This window comes from Scleropages formosus, chromosome 21, assembly GCF_900964775.1.
Source record: "Scleropages formosus chromosome 21, fSclFor1.1, whole genome shotgun sequence".
NCBI classification, from domain to species: Eukaryota; Metazoa; Chordata; class Actinopteri; order Osteoglossiformes; family Osteoglossidae; genus Scleropages; species Scleropages formosus.
This window is the reverse complement of record NC_041826.1, coordinates 9,467,642-9,492,571: the sequence shown is the minus strand read 5'-3', so window position 1 is coordinate 9,492,571 and position 24,930 is coordinate 9,467,642. Positions and strand designations below refer to the sequence as shown.

General features: G+C 41.4%; 1 protein-coding gene across 2 annotated transcripts in view; it reads left to right on the top strand.

Annotated features, from left to right (window-relative positions):
- Positions 1-24,930, top strand: part of LOC108920353 (xin actin-binding repeat-containing protein 2-like) — a 42,845-nt gene that overhangs the window by 15,492 nt on the left and 2,423 nt on the right. Inside the window, exons 1-7 of one of the 2 annotated variants that reach the window (XM_018729056.2) lie at positions 3,679-3,827; positions 8,176-8,348; positions 10,119-10,250; positions 11,179-11,268; positions 13,139-13,205; positions 14,281-14,369; positions 15,030-23,886. In XM_018729056.2, coding sequence (XP_018584572.2) covers positions 8,223-8,348; positions 10,119-10,250; positions 11,179-11,268; positions 13,139-13,205; positions 14,281-14,369; positions 15,030-23,886 — 9,361 coding nt within the window. In that variant the 5' untranslated portion in view covers positions 3,679-3,827; positions 8,176-8,222. Of the gene's footprint in view, positions 1-3,678; positions 3,828-8,175; positions 8,349-10,118; positions 10,251-11,178; positions 11,269-13,138; positions 13,206-14,280; positions 14,370-15,029; positions 23,887-24,930 lie in introns of those variants that run through there. The other variant, XM_018729057.2, reaches the window with a different exon arrangement.

The following is a 24,930-nucleotide window of genomic DNA, read 5'->3' as shown; positions in this document are numbered from 1 at the left end:
ATTTAACTCCCAGTCCAGGAATCCCACATTTAATTCCTCTAGAATTATCAGCTGCGTGCAGGTTTCCAGCCAGCAGATAATCAGCATTTGTTCCAGACATCAGTGTTAAGAGAGGCAGTGCGGCACAAATGAATAGCAGTTTGTTCCTGGAGCTGAAATACGGGGCGCTGCGGTATGTAGTAGGTTCGAGATGAAATGCTGTATTAAAAAAGATCGTCTTTGCTCTTTTTGCATGTAGAGCTAAACATTTAAATAGCAATATTTGTATGCACACAAATTTAAAAATGTAAAAATCAAAAGTCATGTTCGAATGTCAAAGCAAAAGCCTTTGGAAAGAGGTGCGTTGCCCTCTCGCATACAGTATGTTCAGTAATTGCAGCAAGTTTCACATTCACAGCTCATACTGTAGTGATTACAGTTGCTGCCTTTGGACCTGAAGGTTGCAGGTTTGAAACCTACTGATAGGAGTAGTTTCCTTGATTAGGGTACTTACCCTACATTGCTCTAGTGAAATTCCCGTGCTGCATAAAGGGGTGAGTATTAGTAAGTCATTTGGGGAAAAGCATCACTATATGTAAATGTGTTTCTTGTTCCAGTTGTCTGCTTGAGTCTTTGGAAAGAAATGAGGGTGTGAGAGGATGAACTTAATGGGGTGCGGTGTAGTTTTACAGCAGCACTGGCAAGAACCCTGTGTTTCTCATTGTTTGTTTGTTCGTTTATCAATCAATCAATCAATCAATCAATCAATTAATGACACACTGACTCATGCTTGTGGGGGGGGGCGCGGTGGCGCAGGGGGAGTTTGATCGGGTCCTGCTCTCCAGTAGGTCTGGAGTTTGAGTCCCGCTTGGGGTGCCTTGTGACGGACTGGTGTCCCGTCCTGGGTGTGTCCCCTCCCCCTCCAGCCTTATGCCCTGTGCTGGCGGGTTCGGCTCCAGCTCCCCGCGACCCTGCTTGAGACAAGCGGTTTCATATGGTGTGTGTGTGTGTGTGAATTCTGCAGGTCATTGTTTGCAGAAGTATTTTGCCTGCAAGGGTCATCTTTTCTCTAAAGACATTTTATTAAACTTGCTGAATTGTGTTTTTGGAGTGCACACACCTTTGTTACAGCCATTGGTACCTTGTGATGTTTTAGAGCACAGCACATTCCCACGTACCACAGAAGATGTAGTTTACACGATCCTTACTCTGGCACTTTGCCGACTTATAGGCATATTAAGCTTTCATGCTGATACAACATGTCAGGTTATGAAATGTTTGCCTATAAGATATGCTTTGTGCTGGAGAAACAAAATCTCTCAGTCTCTCTGAAGCTTTTGATTGTTCTCCCCGGAGATGCAGAACTGGTAAATGTAGACAGTAATAATATCGCGGTAATAAGTGTCTTTCATGCCTTTTAGTTATTTGTATTAATTCTTCCAGCCTCTGAGTCTTTCAGCTGTATCCCCCTGGAGACACAAAACATTAGTAAATATTAGTCAATAATAACATACAGTCCCGGCAATATATACTTGTCACGTTCTTCTGTTGTTTGTTTTGTGTGAATAGGCACAGACATCTGAAGTGTCATGTACAGACACTAAAGCTCAGTATTTCCCGTACAATGCTTTCCTTTTTTCATCCTGCATTATTACACAAGTGAAGAAAGCAAGGATTAAATTTTGATGAGTTTCATTGACACATATAAAAAAAGACATAATTCAAAGTAAAAACTTGAGTTTGGGCTGATGCTCATAATATAAATCATCTGGTGGATTACCAGCCTTTTTGTGTCCCTCTCGATACAATGATTATTATCCTGGCAGTTAGAAAATCCCAACATTCACAATATGATTATTAATTCAGCTCGTGGCTAATGCTTTCACCCAAAGTGACTTAGTGTATGTGGTCCATTTAGACAGCTGGATATTTTTACTAGAGCATTTCAGGGTAAGTACTTTGCTGCAGTGTATTAAAGCAGAAGTATGGCTTGAGTCAATATACTCCAGGTTACCAATCCATGCTGTTGACCACATTTTCCAAAACTGATATTTTTTCCATCCTTTCTTTGAAGTTTTTTGCTAGTGGGTACCATCACACAACAACGATTAACATTGTCGGTGATCAGGTGAGCATTTACAAAGCAGTACAGATGAGCTCAGGTTTCTAACTGCTGTCCAAGGATGATAGTCGAGGTTGATATATGTGTATATCTAGTATTCTATATTTGTCCTGTGTTTTTCTGAGTCCTATATCCATTCTGACATTTAGTGTATGATGGCATTGCGGGTTTCCTTAAGAGCTCATCCAGCTGGAGGCCACCATCCTATGTAAAGAGTTTTCTCCAGCTTCCAGGGAGACCTGGCAGTCGAAGAAGGTCAGTAGCATCAGCAATCGCAATGCCTCCAGTAATTGTGGCCCTGATCCCAACCGTTTGCTTGCACGCTCAGGAACGCTCAGCCCGTCTGCTCCACGTGTCTCAAAAAAAAAACTCGCGGAGCTTGGCTCTAAATCCTGCGTCAGTTCTTTTATGTATATGCCCTTGGATGAATATTGTTCGTGCTGCACAGTTCCTCTTCTACATGGTCCTGTGATCTTGCACCCATGCCATATGCTCAGTGATATGTAAAAAGCCTTGTGCGCCTCATGGAAGTCATTTCTAATCTTCCAGAGAGAGAGGAAGAGAGGAAAAGACATGTCTAAAGTTGCTCCCTTGCGCTACTTTAATTACCTCTGTGTTGTGTGATCAGAGCAGATAGGCTGAAGGGAAGGGATGTATCTTGTGGAAAGAGCAGATGATCTAAGGATATACTGCATGACAGTAGTATAGTAAGTGCTTTCATGCGCTGTGCGTGTGGTGCCGGCCAAAAGCCAGCAGGAAAGATGTGAAACTGTTTTTTCCCTCATGCTACCGTTGTGTAGGTTCCTGTTTCGAGTAAGCAAACATGACTGTAATTTAGGCTTCCGTATGCGAAGCGTGAATGATGTCGGACCTGTGATAGTACCACAGTTACATCACTTTCGACAAGGTCGGTGCATCCCTCTCTTTTAAAGTCGAGAAGTGTTAGTAGGAATTTGGTGTTCCTGGGGGGAGGGACTAAGGGGTGCTGGAGGTTTGTGTGTCAGGGCCCAAACAGAGTGTGTTACACTAGAGGTAGAGGTAACCGATGGAGGTACCCAGGCTGGATATCCAGGTATAAGCCATGAAACTGCTGTGCTTCACAGTCACCAGTGACACTTGATCAAAGGCTGGACCATATGATCTCATGGAACCTTCTACCACCTTCTTCAGCATCATTCCAAACATTTCAGTGGTTGCTGTTAACCCTCTTGGGTTGCTTGACATTTCAGATGTTTTGATACTTAAAATGTGTGAAACGAAATATAGGATTAAAAGTTCCTGCATGTTATTTCACTAACATTCGGCATTTGAGTTCTGCCTTGACGTGCATTAATATTCGACATTGCGGTGGTACGCGATTTCTGTGGAGCTGAAGCTCAGCATATTTCATTAATTAGTAAAGGATTGGGGCAGGGTCTGAACTGCTCCGGGAGGAAGTCTTCTCAAGTACATCTCCGCAGAGAGATTTTAAGGGCATATAGACTTTACCTGCTAAAAAAAGAGCTCTTGGGTCCTGTCATTTTGCAAGGGGGTCTAAAATAAAACCAGCGATCCCCGTCTGCCTGGGGACACAGATGTGATCCCATGCTGCTGGAGCTGGTCTCCAACATATGCATCTCTTAGACGCCTGAAGTAGTGGAAAGACGCCCTGCAGGCAAGGGACACGAAGGCCTTTGCTCTGGATTTTAACACAAGGGCAACACGTTGGTGAAGAGCCAAAGACTGGGTAAGGGCTGCAGTGTGTCCACACACTCCTGCATCCAGCTGTTTATGGGTCCTGCCCTACTTAGTGTGACAGAATGGCTTTGGAGGTTCTGTGGAGAATGGGGCCAGTAAAACTGCAACATGACGCAGATTGTGTAAGGACTGAATACTAATGCAGTATGCATGTGGCCTTTGTATTACGTTAACAATGTTGATTTTTTGTTTCAATTTAAAAGAAGCATCTCTTTCTGTTATTTCTGGAAATGTGAATATAAATAAATGTAGAAGAAATGAGGATTGTCGACATAGAGTTGTAACATAACATTTCTTTGCTCAAATCCTGCATCTGCTGCAATACCCTTGTGCCAGATATTTACTCTGAATTGCCCCAGTAAAAACGCGCAGCGGTAGAAATGGGTACATACTTGGAAGCAACTTATTTTACAAACCTAATGCTGAAAGTCAGCTTGGAAAAAGGTAGATTAATACATAAAATAAAAAACAATGAAAAACTAACAGGAACGATACCGAATTAGCCTAATTGTTCTATGAAATAATTACATTCCAATATGCCGTGTAAACGGCCCCTTGACGTATTTTCCCCACAATACCATGACATATGTATAGTTGTGCTATGCGTTACTGCTTACATAACTGCCCACGTTTATCCAAATCTGCGGCTCCAATGAAAAGAACAGAGTACTAAAAGTGTGCCGGATAAATCCGTACATCATTTGCATGTCCCCGCAACGTAAGCGAAAAACACTCTGCAGGCCGGGGACTGATGTGCACAGAAGAGGCAAAAGAAGTGACAGAAGGAAATGAGCCCGGTGTACAAGCCGTTCAAAAACGGACTAAAGAAACCCTTCGTTTCCGAGAGGTTCCGACCCTCTCCTTACGGCTTCCCCGGAAATATCATTCTGCGGACGCTGCACTTTCGAACGGGGCCGATTTACTTTTAAAGCCCGCTTGGCGCCACGGTTGGCTAAGTGTTACATGAGCTCGGGCTGTAGTCGCTTTTACACGCTGCTCCCAGCGATGACACGTCCATCCTGTTTAGGCACATAGTCTCAGCTATTTACACGCGCGGAGGAAAAGCGGCCGTTCGTTTCGAAACTCGGGGACCAAATGAGCTCCCCCAACATTTACTCTCCGAGTCGATTTAACGCTGCTAATTTTGCTGCTCGCACGAATCTTATTTCTGTCTCCTATAAACTCACGTTGAACTCTCTCACCGGTTTGGGCGCTAGATGTCCAAACCAGTAGGCTATGTAAAGGACCGAGGGGCTAAAACCGCATTTATTTTGGGCGTTCGCTGAGCTCGTCATTCACTGCCACTGTACAGCGTGATAGACTTACACATACCTGCCATAACTAAGAATCTAAAATAGGTGAGTAAAAGGAATATCATTTGATCATGAGGCATGTAAGGGCCAGGCTCCTGTCACAAATCATATGAAGCTGTGTCACAACAAAATTTAGTACCCGTTGCAATACATTTCTTTCTCTCTAAGAATGTGTCAGAGCGTCAGGTCCGGTGCACGGCTTTGCAAAAATGCCTCGGAGCGAAACTTCATAATCAGAACGTTCTTCCTCTCCTTCCCGGCTCATGCGAATGGAAGGGATTTCAAAAGACTAACACATTTATTTTGATAATCCCAGCCTTATTATTTTCATTAGTCCTAGTGGTTTTATTGGAAATTGCATTCACAGCATCCACAACTCGAATCTGTGGTTTCTTCAGTGCTGACAGGAGAGCAATATCTGAGATGTATCCATGCTTGAGGTTTAATCAGAATATAACTACACCGAAGAACTTACTTACAGTATTTCTTCATGTACAGATGGGCAGAACAAGGAGTTATAGGAAACTTATTTGCCTAATGGAAATGTGATTTATTTAAATCGGGTGCAGCACTGAGTAGTTTTTTCAGAGCTCACAATTTAAAAAAAAATAAATTCTTTATAATTTCAACCTTGCTCTACACTTCCGGCACGGAAAATGTAATCCCCAGAGGTGCTCACCGAGAAAAAAACACACGTTTACATGTAACCTACATACTATGGCACAATATTTAAGAACACGTGCACTTTAAAAAATTCTTTATACCTTTAGTCATGTAATATCCCCAAGCCACGTTTTTAGCAAATCAATTACTATTCACTTAAATTATGCAATACAAGAGTACTAATTTAAATGCAGGTTCCATATCTCAACATTTCACTAAATTCCCCCTTAATGAGGGAAATATTATAGGATTTTTTTAGTCTTTGTCCAGAAATACAGAATCTTATAGCAAAATACTGTTTAAAATGACAGAGCTTCTCAGCAAAATATTTACATAAAAGATATTAATAGAGAAAACATAGATATCAGAAAAAATACCAAGACAAAGCTCAGACATTTAAAGACGCATATATTGTTCAGCATTTCCAACAGGGGTGTGGTGGCACAGTGGGTTGGACCGGGTCTTCCTCCCTGGTAGGTCTGGGGTTCGAGTCCTACTTGGGGTGCCTTGTGATGGACTGGCATCCTGTCCTGGGTGTGTTCCCTCCCCCTCCAGCCTTATGTCCTGTGTTGCTGGGTTAGGCTCTGGCTCCCCATGACCCTGTGTGGGACAAGCGGTTCAGACCATGACATTACTTCTACTCATAAACACATCCATTTTAATTACTTTAATTTGTGAAGTAATGTAGTGATTAGCGCCATTGCCTTGTGGTTCGAAAATGTAGTACACTTGATTAAGGTATGGTTGATACAGCTAGAATACTATACAAAGGCATCAAATAAATGCAGGTTAATAATTTGCTATAAACCCTATTTGCGGTGTAAGGTATACAGATATGGCAGATTAATCAAAATTGCAGTTTCTTAAAAGCAGGTTTCAAGTGAGATAGGAACGTTTACACACACACACACACACACAGAGCTTGTCCCAAGCAAGGTCATGGCAAACCGGAGCCTAACCCAGGCAACACAGGGCATAGGGACATACCCAGGAGGGGATGCCAGTCTGTCACAAGGCACCCCAAGTGGGACTCGAACCCCTGACCCACCAGGGAGCAAGCCCCAGCCAAACCCGCTGTGCCACCGCACCCCCCGGCATGTTTATATATCCATGCAATTTTACTTTTTACCTTTTGAGACTATATGAGTCAGCTTGAATAATTCTTTCTGTCAAATGATTATTTATTAATGATGAGTTGTATAATGTTTGTATGTCCACCTGTCCACCATTGGAGCTCTGCTTCAGAGCTCAAAAACACCGCTGTTCCTTATTTTTTAACAGTCTTGGCAACAGATAGATCTGTACGCCGTCCAGTACGCAGTCAAAGTAACACTCTTAAGCCAACTCTTTAAAAGTTAAATTTTATCTGTACTGAGTTCACTCTGAGTTTGAACAAATAAGATTCTCCCTAGCGCTGAAATAAGCTCTTAACCGAATTGTGGAGAGTGACGCTCAGACATCAGTGAACCTAAAGCCTGGGTACAAAGCCTGTAGCATAAGGATAGACCTCATCTTATAAAATTGTAGTAAGGTTTATCTGCATGCTTTCCTTTACAAGAGAAGTTAAATAAGTTTATAGTGTGACTCAGTGTGGAAAAAGTTTAAGATCAATGCTAAGAAATGACTATAAAATGTGTGTGCCATATATCAGCACACTGAACTGATCTGTAATATAAAGCTAACTATCAGTCATGATGCCTAAGAATAAATATTCCTTCTAAGGTCCTAGGCTATATTTAAAAACTGTGACTGGCAGTACAGTATAACTATACCCTGGGTATATTTTTATATTTATCATTTTTGGTATTTTTTCTGAAAAAGTATGTCAGAACTGACATTTTACTTATTTTCAGAAAGTACAGTTTGGAGGCCACATATTTATATCTAGTTTAAAATGTCAGGAACTCATACTTATGACAGTATGGTTTTTTTTTAACTAGACAAATTTAACACTAGAACTTGTAAAAAAATCCCTTTCTTCACAGCTTTTGTTTCCCGTGTAGAATTTTTATTCTCAGTTTTATATCGGTTTGGAAAGGATCTGCGAAATGAATAAATGTATCGCGGCTGGTCGTGGGGCGGACACAGTCGCGTGCGCAGGCCCAGATGCACTCGACCTCATCAAGTCCTCAGACCAGCTGTTTAAAAAATCCTCCTCGCTTGACAGCAGCTGGTCCGCACCAGTTTCTCAGGGAAGCGGGCCAGTGGTGGGCCACTGGAGGTTTTCCATTAGGCAGATTCTATCTTCTGCCCTGAGCTGAACTGCCTACCCACTCATAAGAAGTGCTTGGATATTTCATCGTATTGCTGTTGCTCATTGTTTTCTCATCATTTCAAAGGAATAATGTGCCTATTTTTTAGCTGCAGGCAGCTTGGGCAGGACCAGGGCTAAACTTTATGAGGAAGACATGAGCCAGAAGAACGGTGACGACCCAGCGGACCCGCAGGACCTGGAGGCTGTCTCGGTTAAGGAACGCTTGGCCTTATATCAGGCTGCCGTCTCCAAGCAGGAAAGTGTCAGCACTTCTAACACTGTAAGAGCTCTGAAACTGCTATGCAAATGTATGTGTATTTCCAAAATTTTTACCCCCCTCTAATGCATTCAATATTAGTAAGTTTCCATGGGTATTAATATGCACTTCTTTATTGCACTTAGACACACTTAGATATCTATTGAAACACATGCTAGTAGGAAGATGACAGAGATACTCATGCACTCCACCCAAACAGCGGGTGTACGGAAACATATTGTTTCCCTTCTTTTCTTCTGCCGTGGTCATGCTGACCAGCACCATGCTTTTGTACTGATGTTCCACCTCATTGTGCTGTTTACATCACATTCCAAACAGCAATAAATGAATAAATATATAAATAAATAAATAAATAAATATATAAATAAATAACACTCGACATCAAGGTCGATTTGGTTTTGCTTTGTGGCTCACTTTTTTCAGTGTGTGCACAATGCAAAAGCAACATTTTTTTCCCAATTCAACTCAGCGGACCAAACCAATCTGAAAACCTGACAAAGTGTTTTTTTAACATTCTGTCTGCAGTGGTGAACAGCCTCCTGTGTTCCCTGACAAACCCAATCGCAGCAGCAGAGCCGTATGGTTATCTTATCTGTTTAAAATGCATTGAAAGGCAGTCAGGGAGAGAATTTGTTTTTTAAAAGAATCGAATTACCGTTATATTTGATTGTAATGTTCCCTTATTCCTTCTATAATTGCTGTGAAATGGTAACAATGAATAATTATAAAGCTGTAGTCACAATAAATGGGGGAAAATTTGTGTTTTTATCACCAGCTGGTTGGCTTTTTAGTTAAAGTCATTATTTTGAAAATTGGGTAAATCTGCATTACTAACATTGAAAATGCTTGGTATTCATGGTAAATTTGAATATTTTACCATTTACATCCTGATTACTTTTTCATATACAGACAAATATTCATTATATTTTATGTTAGACCTTTCAACACCTCTTGCCTTCCAGTGGACACAGATATTATAATAAATATATTTTGTCAAAGATAGCTATGGACAGGCACGTATTTCCATAGATTACAGAAGGACAAAATGTTCAGTATGAATTTAATACTGAGCTACAATCTCATCCCACACCATTCTGTATGGCTTGAGCTGCTGTGGTGTTGTCTTGGTTGGGGATCCTGGTGCTTGAAAAAACTATTCTTGGGTTTGAGAGGAACATCACTTCCCTCTTCCCATCTGATGCGTACAGCCATAACTGTGGTTGTTCTCAAGGACTTTTTATTTTTTTCCTGTACAATGAGGAAGATGGCTGATGGTCACAGCACGAGCTAAGTTATCTCAGCACAGCTTCCTTGTGCCCCCTGCAGGGTAATCCTTAAAACCATGAATCATACAGTCAAACCCTTATTCACCACTGCAGGAATGCTGTGCCTTGTTACGCTCAGTGTAACTCCCCAAGTAAAGTCACATTTTCCTCTAAGTTGTGTGTTTACAGCCATGGTGGTGGTTAGAGATGTGCTCTTGAAATCTGAAGGTTACTAGTTCAAGATCTCCTACTGCTGTAGCACCTTTCAGAAATGTTCCTGCCTTAAGCCACTCTAGGGAAAATACCTCACTGTATAAAATGTGCCAGATTTGGTAAGTTGCTTTGGCTAAATGCATTGGATAAGCTCTGGCTTAATAATAATAATCACTATATCCATTTTTCCATTTTGAGTGCCTAAATATAAACAAGGGTCCAATTAAAGTCAGCAATCTGATTTTCATGGCATCTAAACTAAAGCGCACAAATGGTCTTTTTGTTGCTTCATTAGGTGCTGGAGGAGTCTGAGGCCTGCTCCTTGCCTGGGGGCCTAGCCAGTGTGAAGAAGCAATTTGAGAGCCAGGAAATTGCATCGTCTCAGAGCGGTGTCACCCAGTTCCATTTCCAGCACAGATCTGGACAGGTAATTAATGAGTGTGATTGTCATGCAGATGACGCCTGGAGGGAGGCGAGGCCGCCCGGTGCAGACGAGCATGTCGCTGGGAGGAGGGAATAAGGTGTGGTCGGACCTCTGTCTTTCTGGTGCGCTCGGCTCATCCATTATGATAGCTGTACAAATATGCGGCGAGAATTCTGCCTCCAAAAATTATAGACATGTATGAGAGCCTGTAAACTGGCACACGAGTGAATACTGAAGAGTGGTGGGACTTGGGAAATAGAGCTTAACTAAATGCCTGTTTTAGATGCTAATTTGTGAGAAAGAGGTATAAATTTAATCTAAACAACAAGTCAGTCTTACTTATGATTAAAAACGTCTATCGAACAAGTGTTTAAAAACTCGGGGCAACGGAAAGAGGCCCTAACCCTAACCCTGACATAGTGACTTCAGGCTCCCTTCACGAGCGTGTTTGCCTCCATGTATCTCAGTGATTAGTTTTTCATTTTCTGCAGCACGTTTACAACAGTTTGTGGTTCTGTGGTGGAGTAAGAAATGTGGATTACGATGATCGCAAACACGCAGCATCCAAACACTTCAGTTACACTCTGCAGTTGTTAGGGCATGAATTTATTAATAACGAAAAGTTGCTTACTCTCTGAGTGACATCAAGCTTTTAAGATGATCGTATTCTGCGTGCCAGATGAATGCCATTTTGCTCTGCCAAGTCTCTTTATTATCTGCGTCTCTCCGTTTTTTATCTGTTTTCGCCTTAACATTAATTAGTCAGACGGAGCACAAGGAAGCATAACCTGTCAGAAGCAAGAATGTGTGTGTGGCTGTGAATCTGTGTGCCTGCGTGAGATTGTGTGTCTATATGTGGCAGTGTGTGACTGTGCATCTCCGTGTCTTTGTCTGTGTGTGCATCTGACAATCACCGTCCACCGTCACACAGGAAGCCCCAGGCGTGTCAGAAGAGGGGACGTTCAGGAAGAAGGAAACGGGACCATCTCCGCCACAGGTCTCAATTTCCCAAGAGGAGAAGGTAAGCCTGGATATTCAGAGAGATGGGTGTACGGCTCATGTGACAAATCACAACCGCCATTGCCATAATTTCCTTGATAAGAGAAGGTACAGAAGTGGTGTACCACCACATTCTTCCACAGATGTCTTGGGGTTGCAGACACAATGAGAACATGCAATCCCCACACACCCTGAGCTGGATTTGAAGCTACTCCTAAATGAGCAGCTCAGAAGCTGTGTGGTACTGGGTTTACCCACTCTCTTTTTTTCACAGGTTCAGGTTTTTTGTTGAAACTTTGGGTACCCCTGGTGTTGATTTTCTATTTGAAAAGAAGTTAATGCAATCTCTGCAGGAAACACACACACACACAGTGTCTACAACCGCATGTTCCAGCGAGCTGGAGCCTAACCCGGCAGCACAGGGTGCAGGGTTGGAGAGGGGAAGGGACACACCCCAGATGGGATGCCAGTCCACCGCAAGGCACCCCAAGCAGGGCTCGAACCCCAGACCCGCCAGAGAGAAGGACTCAGCCAAACCTGCCACATCACCGCACCCCCCTGCAGGAAACAAATTTAATAAAATCATATTTCTCTAATGTAAATTCTGAATGTACTAGACTGGGAAAAAATAAAATATAAAATGTGGTGTATGTAAAAGTTTGGGCACCTGTCAGGCATTTGACCAGGCATTTGACCAGGGGTGCGCAAACTTTTGCACGTGACTATTTCTTATATCATTAATTTTCAACCAGGGTCCCATGTCAGCCTGAGGTGCCACTGACAGCACCCACAAAAATAGGATCTATGATTTGAGGGTGCGCTCTCCAAAAAAAGGTTGAAAACCACTGTCTTACAAGGTCAAAACTTACCACCGTTTGATCTGCAACTAAATATCATATGTCTGCCATTCCTTAGATACCTATTACCAGAGCCCAATTTGTCCAAGTGTCAGGGGGACAACTGGGTTAAGATCTCCTCAAGATTAAATGGGGCATTTAAAGAAGTACGGTTCTCCTCAGAGACACTTCGCAATAAGGACCTTTTCAAATATGGTCGAAATATTCGTCGAACCTTGCCTATGAGGAGTTTAACGAGATCTTTAAACGTCTTTAAAAATCTCTTGAAAGTATCATTAATCTCCAATTATATTTTTATTTTTATGGATGACACTTTTGTCCTAGGCATTTCTCTATTTTGTGATTTTATACATTTCTGCTTTAAAGAAACTGAGTTTGAGACAAGATAAGCACGTACAATGTTTTAGTTAGCACAAGATTTTCAAGAACCTGCAGACCTCTTACCTGCGCAGTGGTGCAGCAGGTAACTATGGTGTCTTATAGTGCCTTATAGTGTCTGAGCTGTATGCAGACATAGACTTGGGCTGTGTGCAGTTGACATCTTTACATATTTATGATACAAACAGATGTGTGGAAGAAGGCAGTGGTAAATGTCTATACCCTTCCTTAGAGTAAAAAACACACAAAAGGTTGTTATTACTCGAACTTACCCTACCTACTATGAACCTATTAACATGAACAATAACAGGGTGTTAGATAAAATCCGCTGAGTTGAGCTGAGGTCGAACAGTCCCACTGAGTCACTTGAAAAGGCGGGTCTTGAAAAGGTGTCTGAAAGTCAGGAGAGTGGAAGTAGATCTGATGAGAAGAAGCTCAATGAATAGCATGAAAATGGTAAAAAGCAAAAGCAGTCTTCTTTAGGGTGCCTCATAAAAGGAGGCAAAGTGAATCCAACAGGCAGAAAAGAAATTTTGTGAAAGAAGTCTGGGAAAATAAATCTCTGAAGATAGCAAAAAACTAACCATGTAAAGGCATGTAGGTTGGGTATTCATCCAGTGTAGTACTATGGTAATGTTACAATGGATTTTGTTACAGATGTCCCATAATGCAAGTTTCCACCAGAGCAACATGGCCAACTATGAAAACCACTACAATGAAACAGGTATGGTATTATGATATTGGCCAAAATTAACTAATTTAAGCAAGTAAGCAAGCAAATAAATGAATGGTTATATGTAAGAGAGTTTTCTGTTTATGCACAGATATTTAGGTGTTTTTATATTAAAAATGTTTTCTAAGATAAAAATGTTACCTTAATTCAATCTGAGTTTCAGTGTTCTGAAACAAAATATCACGGGGAATGAAATTTCAATGTACCATTTCTGGTTTGGGAAAATGAGAAAATTGGTCAAGTGACACACTGTTTCTGCCACAAACTATACAGGCAGTCCTGACCTTACAACATACACAATTTATGACAATCCGGACTTATGATGACCATCCCATCAATCTTATTATATAATTTTTGAGTCCCGGGAATGGTCACAATGTCTAACGACGACCGCTCCATCTGCATCAACAGCTCGTGCAAGGCACCATATTTGTTATTGTCTCAGTCTTTCGCTCAGAGACTGTGTTTTACAAAGGTGACTTATATACGGAAAGTTGTATTTGTGATTCCCTTCAAGTTACTTTTTTTAACTATACCTAGAAAGTAAAAAAGTGAACATTCTATTGGTGCAGAAAAGAAAAAGTGAAAGAAAACAAATTTTGAAATGAAAGTTAAAGTAATAGTACAGCATGAAAATATAACATTGTATTGCATTTATATCATTATTATTGCATATTAGCATTACTTTAAAATGAATAATATGTGCGAGTAGTAAAAAATATAATCAGGCCCTGTTATAGAACAGGGCTATGCATGAATGTTCTTTATACACCTTTATGATTTACATAATTTTGTAAAAGGATTTACAACAAAGTCAACTTACAAAGAGATTTTTGGAATGGAACCTTGTCATAAGTCGAGGATTACCTCAATATGGCACTGATGATACGAACTTCAGTCACTAACACTGTAAAAATAGCAAATTCATTGTTGCAAACACAGGTGAACTTAGAAATTGGCAAATGAGTTGTGCTGTCAGATTTATCTACATCGCAAATATTTTATCGTACATTTCAAAATACATGGAACAGCTATTAATAAAGCAAATCTCGATTGTTCCTTCCAGGAGAGGAGTTTCCAAAGCTTTCTACTCAAGCACTGAAGCAGCAATTTGAAAAGACTATTGAAGAGGCAACACCAACCAAGCAAATTAAGGTATTTAACTGAATATTAGCGTTATTTCTACAACACATGAAGCACTTCATAACAGCACTATTAATTTGTTTTTACAGAATACATAATACACATCTGTTGATACATTGTCATCTTTATGACCTCTCTAAGATCTTTCTTAACAAAAGCTAATATGCAAAGCTGTTTTAATTGTTGGTTCACTATTAAGTCAATTATTTTGTCTTTTCTTCGTATTGATCTGTACATCGTTTAGTATTTATTTTCTTATACCCTGGTTGCTTAAATAGATGTGTGTATTAGGTTTAGATAAAGCACAAACATCAACACCATTCTGTTTGACAGTCTACTCAAGAGGACACATTTATACACTTTACATAATAATGTACATTTTCTTTTATGTGCCTTCAGTTTTCTTTGGTTTGTTTTCTCTTTTTCATTGTTTGTATTTCAGTACCTCTGAAATATAATAACACTGTTCTTTTAAATTCCTGTTTTCAATTGCTCTATGAATAGTTAATGTAAAGTTGCAGCCCTGAAATCTTTGAGCTGTAGCTTTCTTGAAGAGTGGGCATTTTAGTTTTAGAAGGATAATAAAAGAACAATAGTTTAAACAATTTATGTTGAAAGGTGCCATTGGTAGATGCTGATGGGAACAACTGTTATTCTTTTCTCCATAAAAAGATTGATCATGATTTCAACCAGTTTCAGTGGGCTTCAGGAGTAAATCTGTCATCTAAAGCTGCAACAGAAAGAATACAGGACCCCTCATCCATGATCAGAGATATGGATGGAGCAGTTTCTGCCACTGCCTGCTGGGGTCTGGAGCACCTTCCTTCCCCACCCTCTGATTTACTGCAGATTCCTTCAGATGTTGCAGAACACTGCTGTTCCCCTGAGCCACCAGAAATGATCTATCCACCTAAACATGTGGTCAGTAAAGAGCAGTACACTAAGCAGAGAAACCTCTATGAATTTAAACGCCTGTATAAACATATCCACCCAGATGTCCGGAAGAGTCTGGAGAAGGACTTTTTCAGTGGTGTAATTGAGGGAACTCAGTTGGAGAATTATGAAGGAGTTACCAGAGATGTCCATCAGGCGAGATATATTTTTGAGAACTCTGGGAGCAGTCCAAGCAAGTGTCTGAGCCCAGAAAGAGAGTACATGGAGTGGGATGAGATCCTCAAAGGAGAGGTGCAGTCTATGCGCTGGATGTTTGAAAACAAACCCTTGGATTCAATAAAAGACTATTCTCCAGATGAAGACAACATTAAAAACATTGCCCAACAGGAAATTATATCAGGGAATGATGTCAGATACACAGCATGGCTGTTTGAGACACAACCAATAGATTCACTGGGCACACATACCCCAGACTCAGCTGAATGCAGGGGAAAATCACTGGAGTTGGCAAGAGGAGACGTTCGCACTGCTGCCTGGCTCTTTGAAACACAACCTTTAGATTCTTTCAACAAGATCTACCAAAATGAGGAGCAGAACACAATTATCTGTGCAAATGATGTAATTGGAGGTGATGTCAAAACTGCCAGGTATTTATTTGAAACCCAGCACCTTGACTCTCTGGGCCACACAGAGACCATTGATGAAGGTCATTTCCTTCATTTGAAATCAGAAGTTGAAGAGATTAAAGGAGATGTTAAGATGACTACCAAGATGTTTGAGACCCTGCCTATGTGTGTCATCAGGGGACAGTTGGGTGAAATGCTAGAGGTAACAACTGTGCACAGAGAGGAATCTGAAAAAGGCGATGTCAAAACCTCGCGTTGGCTTTTTGAAACTAAGCCACTTGACATGATCAACAAGGATCCTGCTCAGATGAAACTAATTTGTGGTGTGTCTATGGAGGAAAATTATCAGGGTGGTGCAAACAGGGGAAGGTGGCTTTTTGAGACCAAAACATTGGATTCTATAAATACTGACGAATGGGAGACCCATCCTGTTCAGAAGGAAGTTGTCATTGGAGCTGATGTCCGTATGCATTGCACATTGTTTGAGACACAGCCAATGGACAGTTTAAACAATAACGCATATGAAAGGCCTGTTTGTGTGGATGAAATTATTGGGGGCGATGTGAAATCAGCAAGACAATTTTTTGAAACTTTCCCACAGGATGGTCTGAAAGAATTAAACGAAGTTGGTAAACTTCAAAAAGCACCAATATCGGAAGAGGAGAGGGTTGATGTCCGACGTCAAAGGTGGCTCTTTGAAAGTCAACCACTTGAGGACATCAGGGAAGAGAAAAAGGAGATAATAAGAACCGTGAACCTTGAAGAGCTCGATAGAGGAGATGTGACAAACTACAGGGAAATCTTTGAAGCAATTGATTTATGTGAAAGTAATGACATTCAAAAAATTCAAGTTGAGGGTGTAACCAGTGGCGCTGTGAAATCAAACAAAGTTTATTTTGAATCCGCACCATTGTATGCCATGCAGGACAGCTCTGGAAATTATCATGAGGTGAGAACTGTGCGAAGAGAGGAAATAGTAAAAGGAGACGTCCGAAGTTGTAAATGGATGTTTGAGACATGTCCTATTGATCAATTTGATGACGGCATAACTAAGTTCCAGATTATTAAAGGAATCTCTAAGCAGGAGGTTCAGTCAGGTGATGTAAAAACGGCCAAGTGGCTTTTTGAAACACAGCCACTAGATTCTATTAGACATTACAACAATACTGAAGATGAGGAGGGTGAGAAAAAGGCAAGTACTGATGTTGTGAAAGGTGATGTTAAAACATGCACGTGGTTATTTGAGACTCAGCCCATGGATGTTCTGTATGAAAAAGGAGAGGCAAAAGGCGAAACAGAGACCGAGGACATTCAAAAGGGAGATGTAAAAACCTGCACTTGGCTTTTTGAGACACGGGCACTCGACACTATCAAAGATGACTCTGAGACAGTTATAAAAACATGCACAGTAAAACAAGGTGATGTCCAAGGAAAAGATGTTCAGATGGCTCGTTTCCTTTTTGAGACAGAGAACCTTGAAAATATCAGAGGGGAGGAGGTTAATGCTTTTAAGAGAGTCACTGAGATAGATATTCAGTCTGGAGATGTGTCTAGAATGAAGTATATCTTTGAAAATCAGGCCTCTGATATAATGACCTCATCCTCTGTGGAAACTATGCAAAAGTTAAAAACTTGTCAGGCAGAGGATATTCAAAAAGGAAATGTTATTAGCTGCACATGGTTATTTGAAAACCATCATTTAGATGCCATTCGAGAAAATTCAGAGGAACCCAAAGATACCCGTACTGTGACTGATGTGCAAGGAGGCAATGTGGACAAAGGTCGTTTTATTTTTGAGACCTTCTCTTTGGACAAAATTCAGGAGGAGTCCTCTGAAACAGATACTTCAAATTTTCAGTCTGTTATACCAAAAGAAACAGAAAAGGGAGATGTGAAAAACTACACAATGATGTTTGAAACTCAGCCACTTTATGCCATTAGAGACAAAGAAGGTCATTTTCATGAGGTTACCACTGTCACCAAGGAGGAGGTTGTGAGAGGAGACGTGTCAGGTGCAAGGTGGCTTTTTGAAACCAAACCTCTCGATTCCATAAAAGACACAGATGAGGTCTACATTATTAAAGGTGTCACCGAGGAAGACATTCAGAAAGGGGATGTGACTTCAGCCAGGTGGAGATTTGAAACACAGCCACTTGATCAAATTTCTGAAGACATGAAAGGTATGGTTAAAACTGTGGATGACATTAAAGGGGGTGATGTTAAGATGAATAAACAACGTTTTGAGTCTGATGACATGTCACAAAAAACCATAAGAACTGTTAATGTGAGTGAAATACAGAAAGGTGATGTTAGAACTGCTACCTGGATGTTTGAAACACATACAATTGATAAGCTTCGTGGTGAAGGCGCCGAGTATGACGACATAGAAATGGTAAAGAAAGAAGAGGTGTTAAAGGGAGACGTTAAGCAATCTGTGTGGCTTTTCGAAAAACAAGCCCTTGATAGCATAAAAGAAAAAGATGAAATAAATGACACAATTACTCGCGAGGAGATTCCTCAAGCTGACGTAAAAACGACAGCTTGGCTTTTTGAAACAACTCCTTTTCACGAGTTTAATGAGAGCAGGGTTGAGAAGGCTGAAGTCATAGGTAAAAGTATCAAAGAGACCCTCGAAGAGCTGTACTGTCAGAAAGTGGTTGATTCACAAGGCATAATCATAGAGGCAGATGAGGTTGGGGATATCAGAATGGCAAAGTACAAGCTTATGAATCAAGAAATACCAGAAATTCAACGGGAAGAAATCGTCAGAGGGGATCTGAAAAATATAATGATGAACCTGCTGAACCAACAGGATACTGTTGAGAAAGGCATAATTATAGATAAGGAGGAGAGGGGCAACATCAGTGCAACACTGAAACAGCTGTTCAACCAGGAAATGAAGATGAATGTAGAAAAGGAGGAAATCATCAGAGGAGATATCCAGGAGGCTATTAGCAATCTACTACAAAATGAGGGGTCAGTCAAACGTGGAGTACTCATTCAGGAAGATGAAAAAGGGGATGTAAGAATGACTATATATTCACTCCTCAATAAAGAAGAAAGCACTTCTGTTGATAAAGAGGATATAATACAAGGCAACGTGAGGGGTACGCTACACAGACTTCTGTCGCACCCATCTGGTACAGAACAACTCGTGAGGATAAAAGTAGGTGAGACAGAAAGAGGAAATGTAAGTTTTTATTCAACCTGTATAGAGTCTGGTGCACTTGACTACTTAAAACAGCTCCAGGCAGACTCTGATGAGATGCTTACAGAGAAGGAAGGAAAGGAGAAGATTATTGGTGGTGACATAGAAGGAACAAAACTCATCCTGAGAAGGAATCAGCTTCAATTCGGACGGACTGTGGCTGAGGAAGACATCATCCCTGGTGACGTGCACAAAATAGTGAATGGGTTCAGCAACCAGTCAGAGATTTCATCCAATAATGTGCAGAAAGTGGAGATTGTGAAAGGGGATTTGAAATCAGTCTTGCACTCATTAACGCAGGCCATCAATCAGAAAGCTGTGGTTGAGAAAGAGGAAGTTGTGAAAGGCGATATAAACACCACCCTGAGGTCCTTGGAGGAGGCCCACAATCAGCTCAAGAAGGCTGAAAAGCCAGAGATTGTCCCGGGTGACATAAAAGCAGCACTTAAGTCCTTGGAAGAATCAACAACAGCAAAAGCTGAAATTGTCATTGGGGACATAGTACCAGGTGACATCAAAGGAACCCTGAAGACCCTGGAACAGGCCCAGCAGGCTGTAAAAGAGGTTGAAAAGGTGGAAATCGTGAAAGGTGATATTCAGACTGCAATCCAGGGATTACGAGAGGCTTCTAATGAAAAGAAGGTCTATCAACATCAAGTGAGTGAGCAGGGGGATATCAAAGGCACCATACAGTTATTACTGGAAACACCAACTACCCCCAAAATGCAGCGCAGACCTAGTATAGAGGGGGATGTAAAAACTTCTATTAAATCACTATATGACATACAGGAGCAAACTCAGCCTGAAAAAGAAGATGTGCTAAAGGGTGATGTTAAGGGCTCTATAAAATGTCTAATGAAGGCCGAAACAAAAAACAGCATCAAATCTGTGCCAATGGTTAAAAATTTATCTCTAAGCAATGGAATGCAGAAGCAGAGAATCATTAAATCTGAGAAGGGTAGCTGTTCAGCTCAGGAGGATCTTTTTGACACATTGAAAACCACAATGACAAAAGCTGCTGGAGTGAACAGAAACGCATCACAAATTACTATCACGACAAAACATATACATGAGAGTGCTAATGTTAAACAGGTGCAAACTGCAATTACAGAGCCCAAAGTGATCACTAAGAAACAGGAAGTGAAGACAAATTTCCGCAATCTTGATGCAAGCAGAAAGGGCTATGTCAAAGTGCACATTCAGGGAGAACCAAACAAATGTCTCCAAACACCACAGCTTCCCTCACCTCTGTTAAATAATCCTGAACTTCCTCTTCCTCCTCCACCTCCACCTATAGCAGAATATGAGTGTCAGGTGTCTCCACACCCATCTCTCATGAGACAGGAGTGTGACCTTCCTCCTCCCCCTCCACCTTCACCACCTGTTGAAGCCCTGGTATCTGAATGCGACCATTTCCCTCTTCCACCTCCTCCCCCTCCACCCTCAATGCCCCTATCTCCACCATTGCAGAAAAAGCTTAATTTTAGACCTGTGATTGATTTAAATGAAAAACAAGACAAAACACCTAAAAAAACAGTTAATACAGATCCAGTGTATAAGGTCCCAAAACTTCAGCCACCAAAGCTATTGGAAGAACATCAAACCACAGAACAAAATAAGCAAATTCCACCTGGCATCACGTTGCCGAGGTCGACACAGGAATCACCCAGCCTGCCCAAGAAGAAATTCATTGCACCCGTTAAACTACCCATGCCTGCTGTTGAGCCCTCCCAGATAAAACCAAAACCATACGTGAGGAAATTCAAAACTCCACTGATGATTGCAGAAGAAAGTTACAGAAAACAAAGAGAAGAGACTGACAAAAAGACAGGTCCCTCACCTTTAATCACCTTTTCTTGTACAGATGCAAGTGAAAATGCTGAATCTGAAGCAACTGTCAAAGATGACAAGACCAAGAAAGCACCAGATGAGCCCATGTTGTCTGAAGCAGCCCTACAGAAACCTGAGAAGGAAGTCTTCAAAACTGTAATGGATAGAGCAGAACATGATCAGTCAACACTGCAAAAATTGTCAAAGATTCCATTAAGCAAGCCTTTTATTGTTAAGCACCCTGCTTCTGAATCTTCTACAAAAGACAGCTCTTCTAAACAGACTTCAGTAGAGAGCTCCGTTCAGCAACAGGCTATGTCCAGGAGTTACATAAGTCATGAAGCTTCTTGTATTAGACAACAGGTTGCATTAGATTCTTCTGCAAAAAGTCCATCTAACCTCGAAGGACTTCAGCTACCTGGCAAGATGGTCATGTCTACTGCAGTTGAAAAACTAGAAAATGTTTTGAAAAGCATTCCAGAAACAGAACTTGTTAAAGAGAATATCGTCCAGAGTTTTAAAAATATTACGAGTATAAGTGCTCATTCCATCACAATTTCAAATTGTAAGAAAAATGATAGATTTGCATTAGAAGGAAAGGGGGAGAGTCCCACCAAGCCTACTAAAACTAATGAAGGAACACCAAATTTCAAGGCGAAACACACAGTGGAACCAAAAGCTGAAAAAAATGGGATGCAAAAACAAGAAAAGATTGACAAACACGACAAACATTCTGCAGCGACAGCCAAAATCCAAGTCCACAAAGAAGTAAGAAATGAAATAAAGGAAGAAGATGTTTCAGTGGTGCGTGATATCAAGATGGCTCAAGAAAGTACTAAAATGGAAATAAACCGTGGGCAGACATACAAAAAAAAGGGGGTACAAGCAGAGAAAGAGAAACAAATTGAGAAGGCTGTATCTTCCAAGGAAAGTAAATCAGAGATCCAGAAGAAAAAAAAGCACAAGTCAAAGAAGGAGAAAGCAGCCCAATGGGAGTCAAAGCCAAAAGGGACTCATGAAGAGGAAGAGCTGTCAGTGATGCAGACTCAACAGGTCCTTCAAGAGAAGAAGGCTGCGGTTCATGAAGAAGCGGTTATCACTGAGTACAAAATTCAGGAGATTTCCCAACACCAGGGAATATCTGAAATCCAGAAGACAGTCAAATGTTCTCAAAAACAAAAAGAAAAGACAGCAAAGCAGCAAATGAAAGAGAAATTAGATGGTGAATCCCAGCAAGCGCACGGGAATAAGACAGACACATCAGTGCAAAAGCAATCTGCTCAGTTTTCAACAGCAAACATAGAAGTACAAAACTTTGACGAAATGCATCAGTTATTGATTGACATTAAGGAACTTCAGGCAGCATCAGGAAAATGTGATCACAAGACAGTGAAGAGGCTGCTTGGGAAAATCCCTCAATGGTTGCTTGGTCCTGAGGAAAAGAGGGACTTAGATGAAGCTGCAGATGAGCACAATGTGCAAAAGCTCAAAGAGGTAATCATATTTCTGAGAAATTTAACAGAAGCAAAGCTTGCATACTTAGAGGGAATTGTTGGTACCGTGCAGAAGCCAGAAGCTGCATCCATAGCAGAAAAGATTCCCAACTCTCAAACTGCACCAACACCGCCTAAAATGAACAAAGAATGTATAAAAGTAAAAAATCAGCCAAAACTTACAGAAGGAAAAAAAGCCACGCACGTTATTAGAAAGCAGGAGGTGACTCAGGTAAGGCCAGCTGGTGCCAGAGAGCCCTCACCATCACTGCTGACTGCCACACTGAAAACAGCAGAGTCCACCCAAACGCTGACGGCCCCTTCACATGTACAAATGGACAGGCCAGCGACTACCCCAACACCTCCACCACACAAGTCCGAGACAGCCACACGTGGCACACATAAGGCCACCTGCTCTCAAACTTTCCACCAGTCTGAGACATTGTCTCACCTGAAGGACATGACATCTAAGTGCACCCATACAGATTCCCCCGTTCCAGCACTGCGAGATGCGCAGATCTGTGACAAAAAATCCGAAATGGTTGCACTTTCATCATCGTTTCATGAGACGACAGCTGCAGACCCCTCAGAAATTTCTGGAGCGTCGCCAGAGATGACGACAGTGAAAGACAGACGGGAGTTCTTCGAAGAGGTTCAAAAGGCAGAGGTGAACAGGACTTATGCACGCAAGAATCCAATCCGCATCCCAGAGCGCTTGGGCCCAGACACGGAGGAGACTGAAACTGAAGCACAACAAAAAGAAAAAGAGGAACTCCCAAGGGTTGACCTGTCAGGACTTGTTCACAAATTTGAATCTCCCGAACAGAAGGTTTATGTCAGGAAAGAAGCTATTGTCATTACCGAAAGAGCGGAGAGTGACGCCGAAGAGACAGATGCTAAGGAGAGCAAAAAGATCAGTAAAGCAGAAGAAATGCCGGCTCTCGACTTTAAAGCTATTAAGAGCATTTTTGAAGCGACAGAGCAAAGTTCCCATGCAAATGAGGAGAAACATCACCCAGATAAGGAGGGTCGTATCCAGAATGAAAGCATTAAGGGTGGTTCGGAGCAGGGCTGTGGGTGTCAGAGGGCCTCCAGACATTCTCCGCTCCCCATTCGTAAGAGACTGGAGCAGGAAGAACTCACACAACCAACTGAGTCTTCAGAGTCCAGATTTGTCAAAGAGCATTTCTCGAACATCGATGACTTCGGCCTCGTGATCAGTGGTTTCAGCAGCACAGCTATCTCCCAGCATTCGGACAGCATTTCCCCCTGCCGCGGTCCTCTCTCATATGCAGATGCGGTAAGATGTAAAACCATGGTGCTGGAGAACTGCCCAGAGGCCTGTCCAGAGAACCTGCTGAAGATCATCCATTCAACAAAAGCGGTGGGCGAGCAGGTCTTCGGAAGTCTCGACCGCAGCACTTTGGCGCAGGACAATTCACAGATTACGTTACACCACGAGGAAACAGTCCTGACTGGTAAACGAGTGCAGCATGTGCAGCATGAAGAGGGGAGTGTAGAAATGGTGTGTTCTGTGCATTTTGTACAAGTCTCTGCGTGCATAAAGTCTTCAGCTTGCAACATGTTTTACTGAAAGTTCCTTGGACTGAAATTTTACATTTCATCTCATAGCTTCCAAACCACAGTGACACCTAAATAACATATTCAGTCTCTTAAGTTCTGCAAAATACATTATACAAGACGTGAATACAAGACAAATGTTTTCAAACAGCAAAACTTCTACATAGTGAAGGGGAAATTGATCCATTTTGGCTAAAACTGGTAAGTCAAAGGACTGTGGTACAATTGCAGTGATGCTGGACAAGTTCCAGTGTGTAAATAAAAATAATTTCCATTGAGTGGTATTCTGTTGTAATAGCTCTCTAGTGCCTCCATGTGTAAATTTGGAGAAAAAAGGGCAAAGACAATGTCAATTTGTGTGTTTGATGTAATATTTATACGTAATGTTGCAGCAATGTACCACCTCTGAGTCGTGGCTGCAGCATCACAGAGTTTTGACAGAGTAATTCTATATTTGGTTTACAGCGCACCAAGCTAATACCCATAGGCTGTACTTGCTGAATACCTTGCTGCTCCTTCATTTTCCTGAGAGCATGCATGCCCAGTTTGTGCTTTGCAAGTTAAAGTTATCTTAACCCTGCAAATAATCATGTTGTTTCCTTCAATAACTATTTGAAAAAGTTTTTATCTAAAATTGCTCGCAAAAGAATGCAATATGGCTCATGACGGGACTGTCACGATACATTCCTGCAGCAAAATGCAACAGATAAGCTGGCACAGTGTTGACAAACTGTGTTGCTGTGTTACTATCAAATAACCCCATTTAAGGGCATAAAATGGCATAGAAAAATAATTAATGCAAAGTACAAACAGAAAAAGATATTATTTCCAGTCTGTACTCAACAAAACATCCAGAAAAAAAAAAATCATTTTAAGGATACACGTGTTTTTATGAGCTCCCATTGCACCACAGTTCATTTTGTCTTTTAATTCATTCTGTC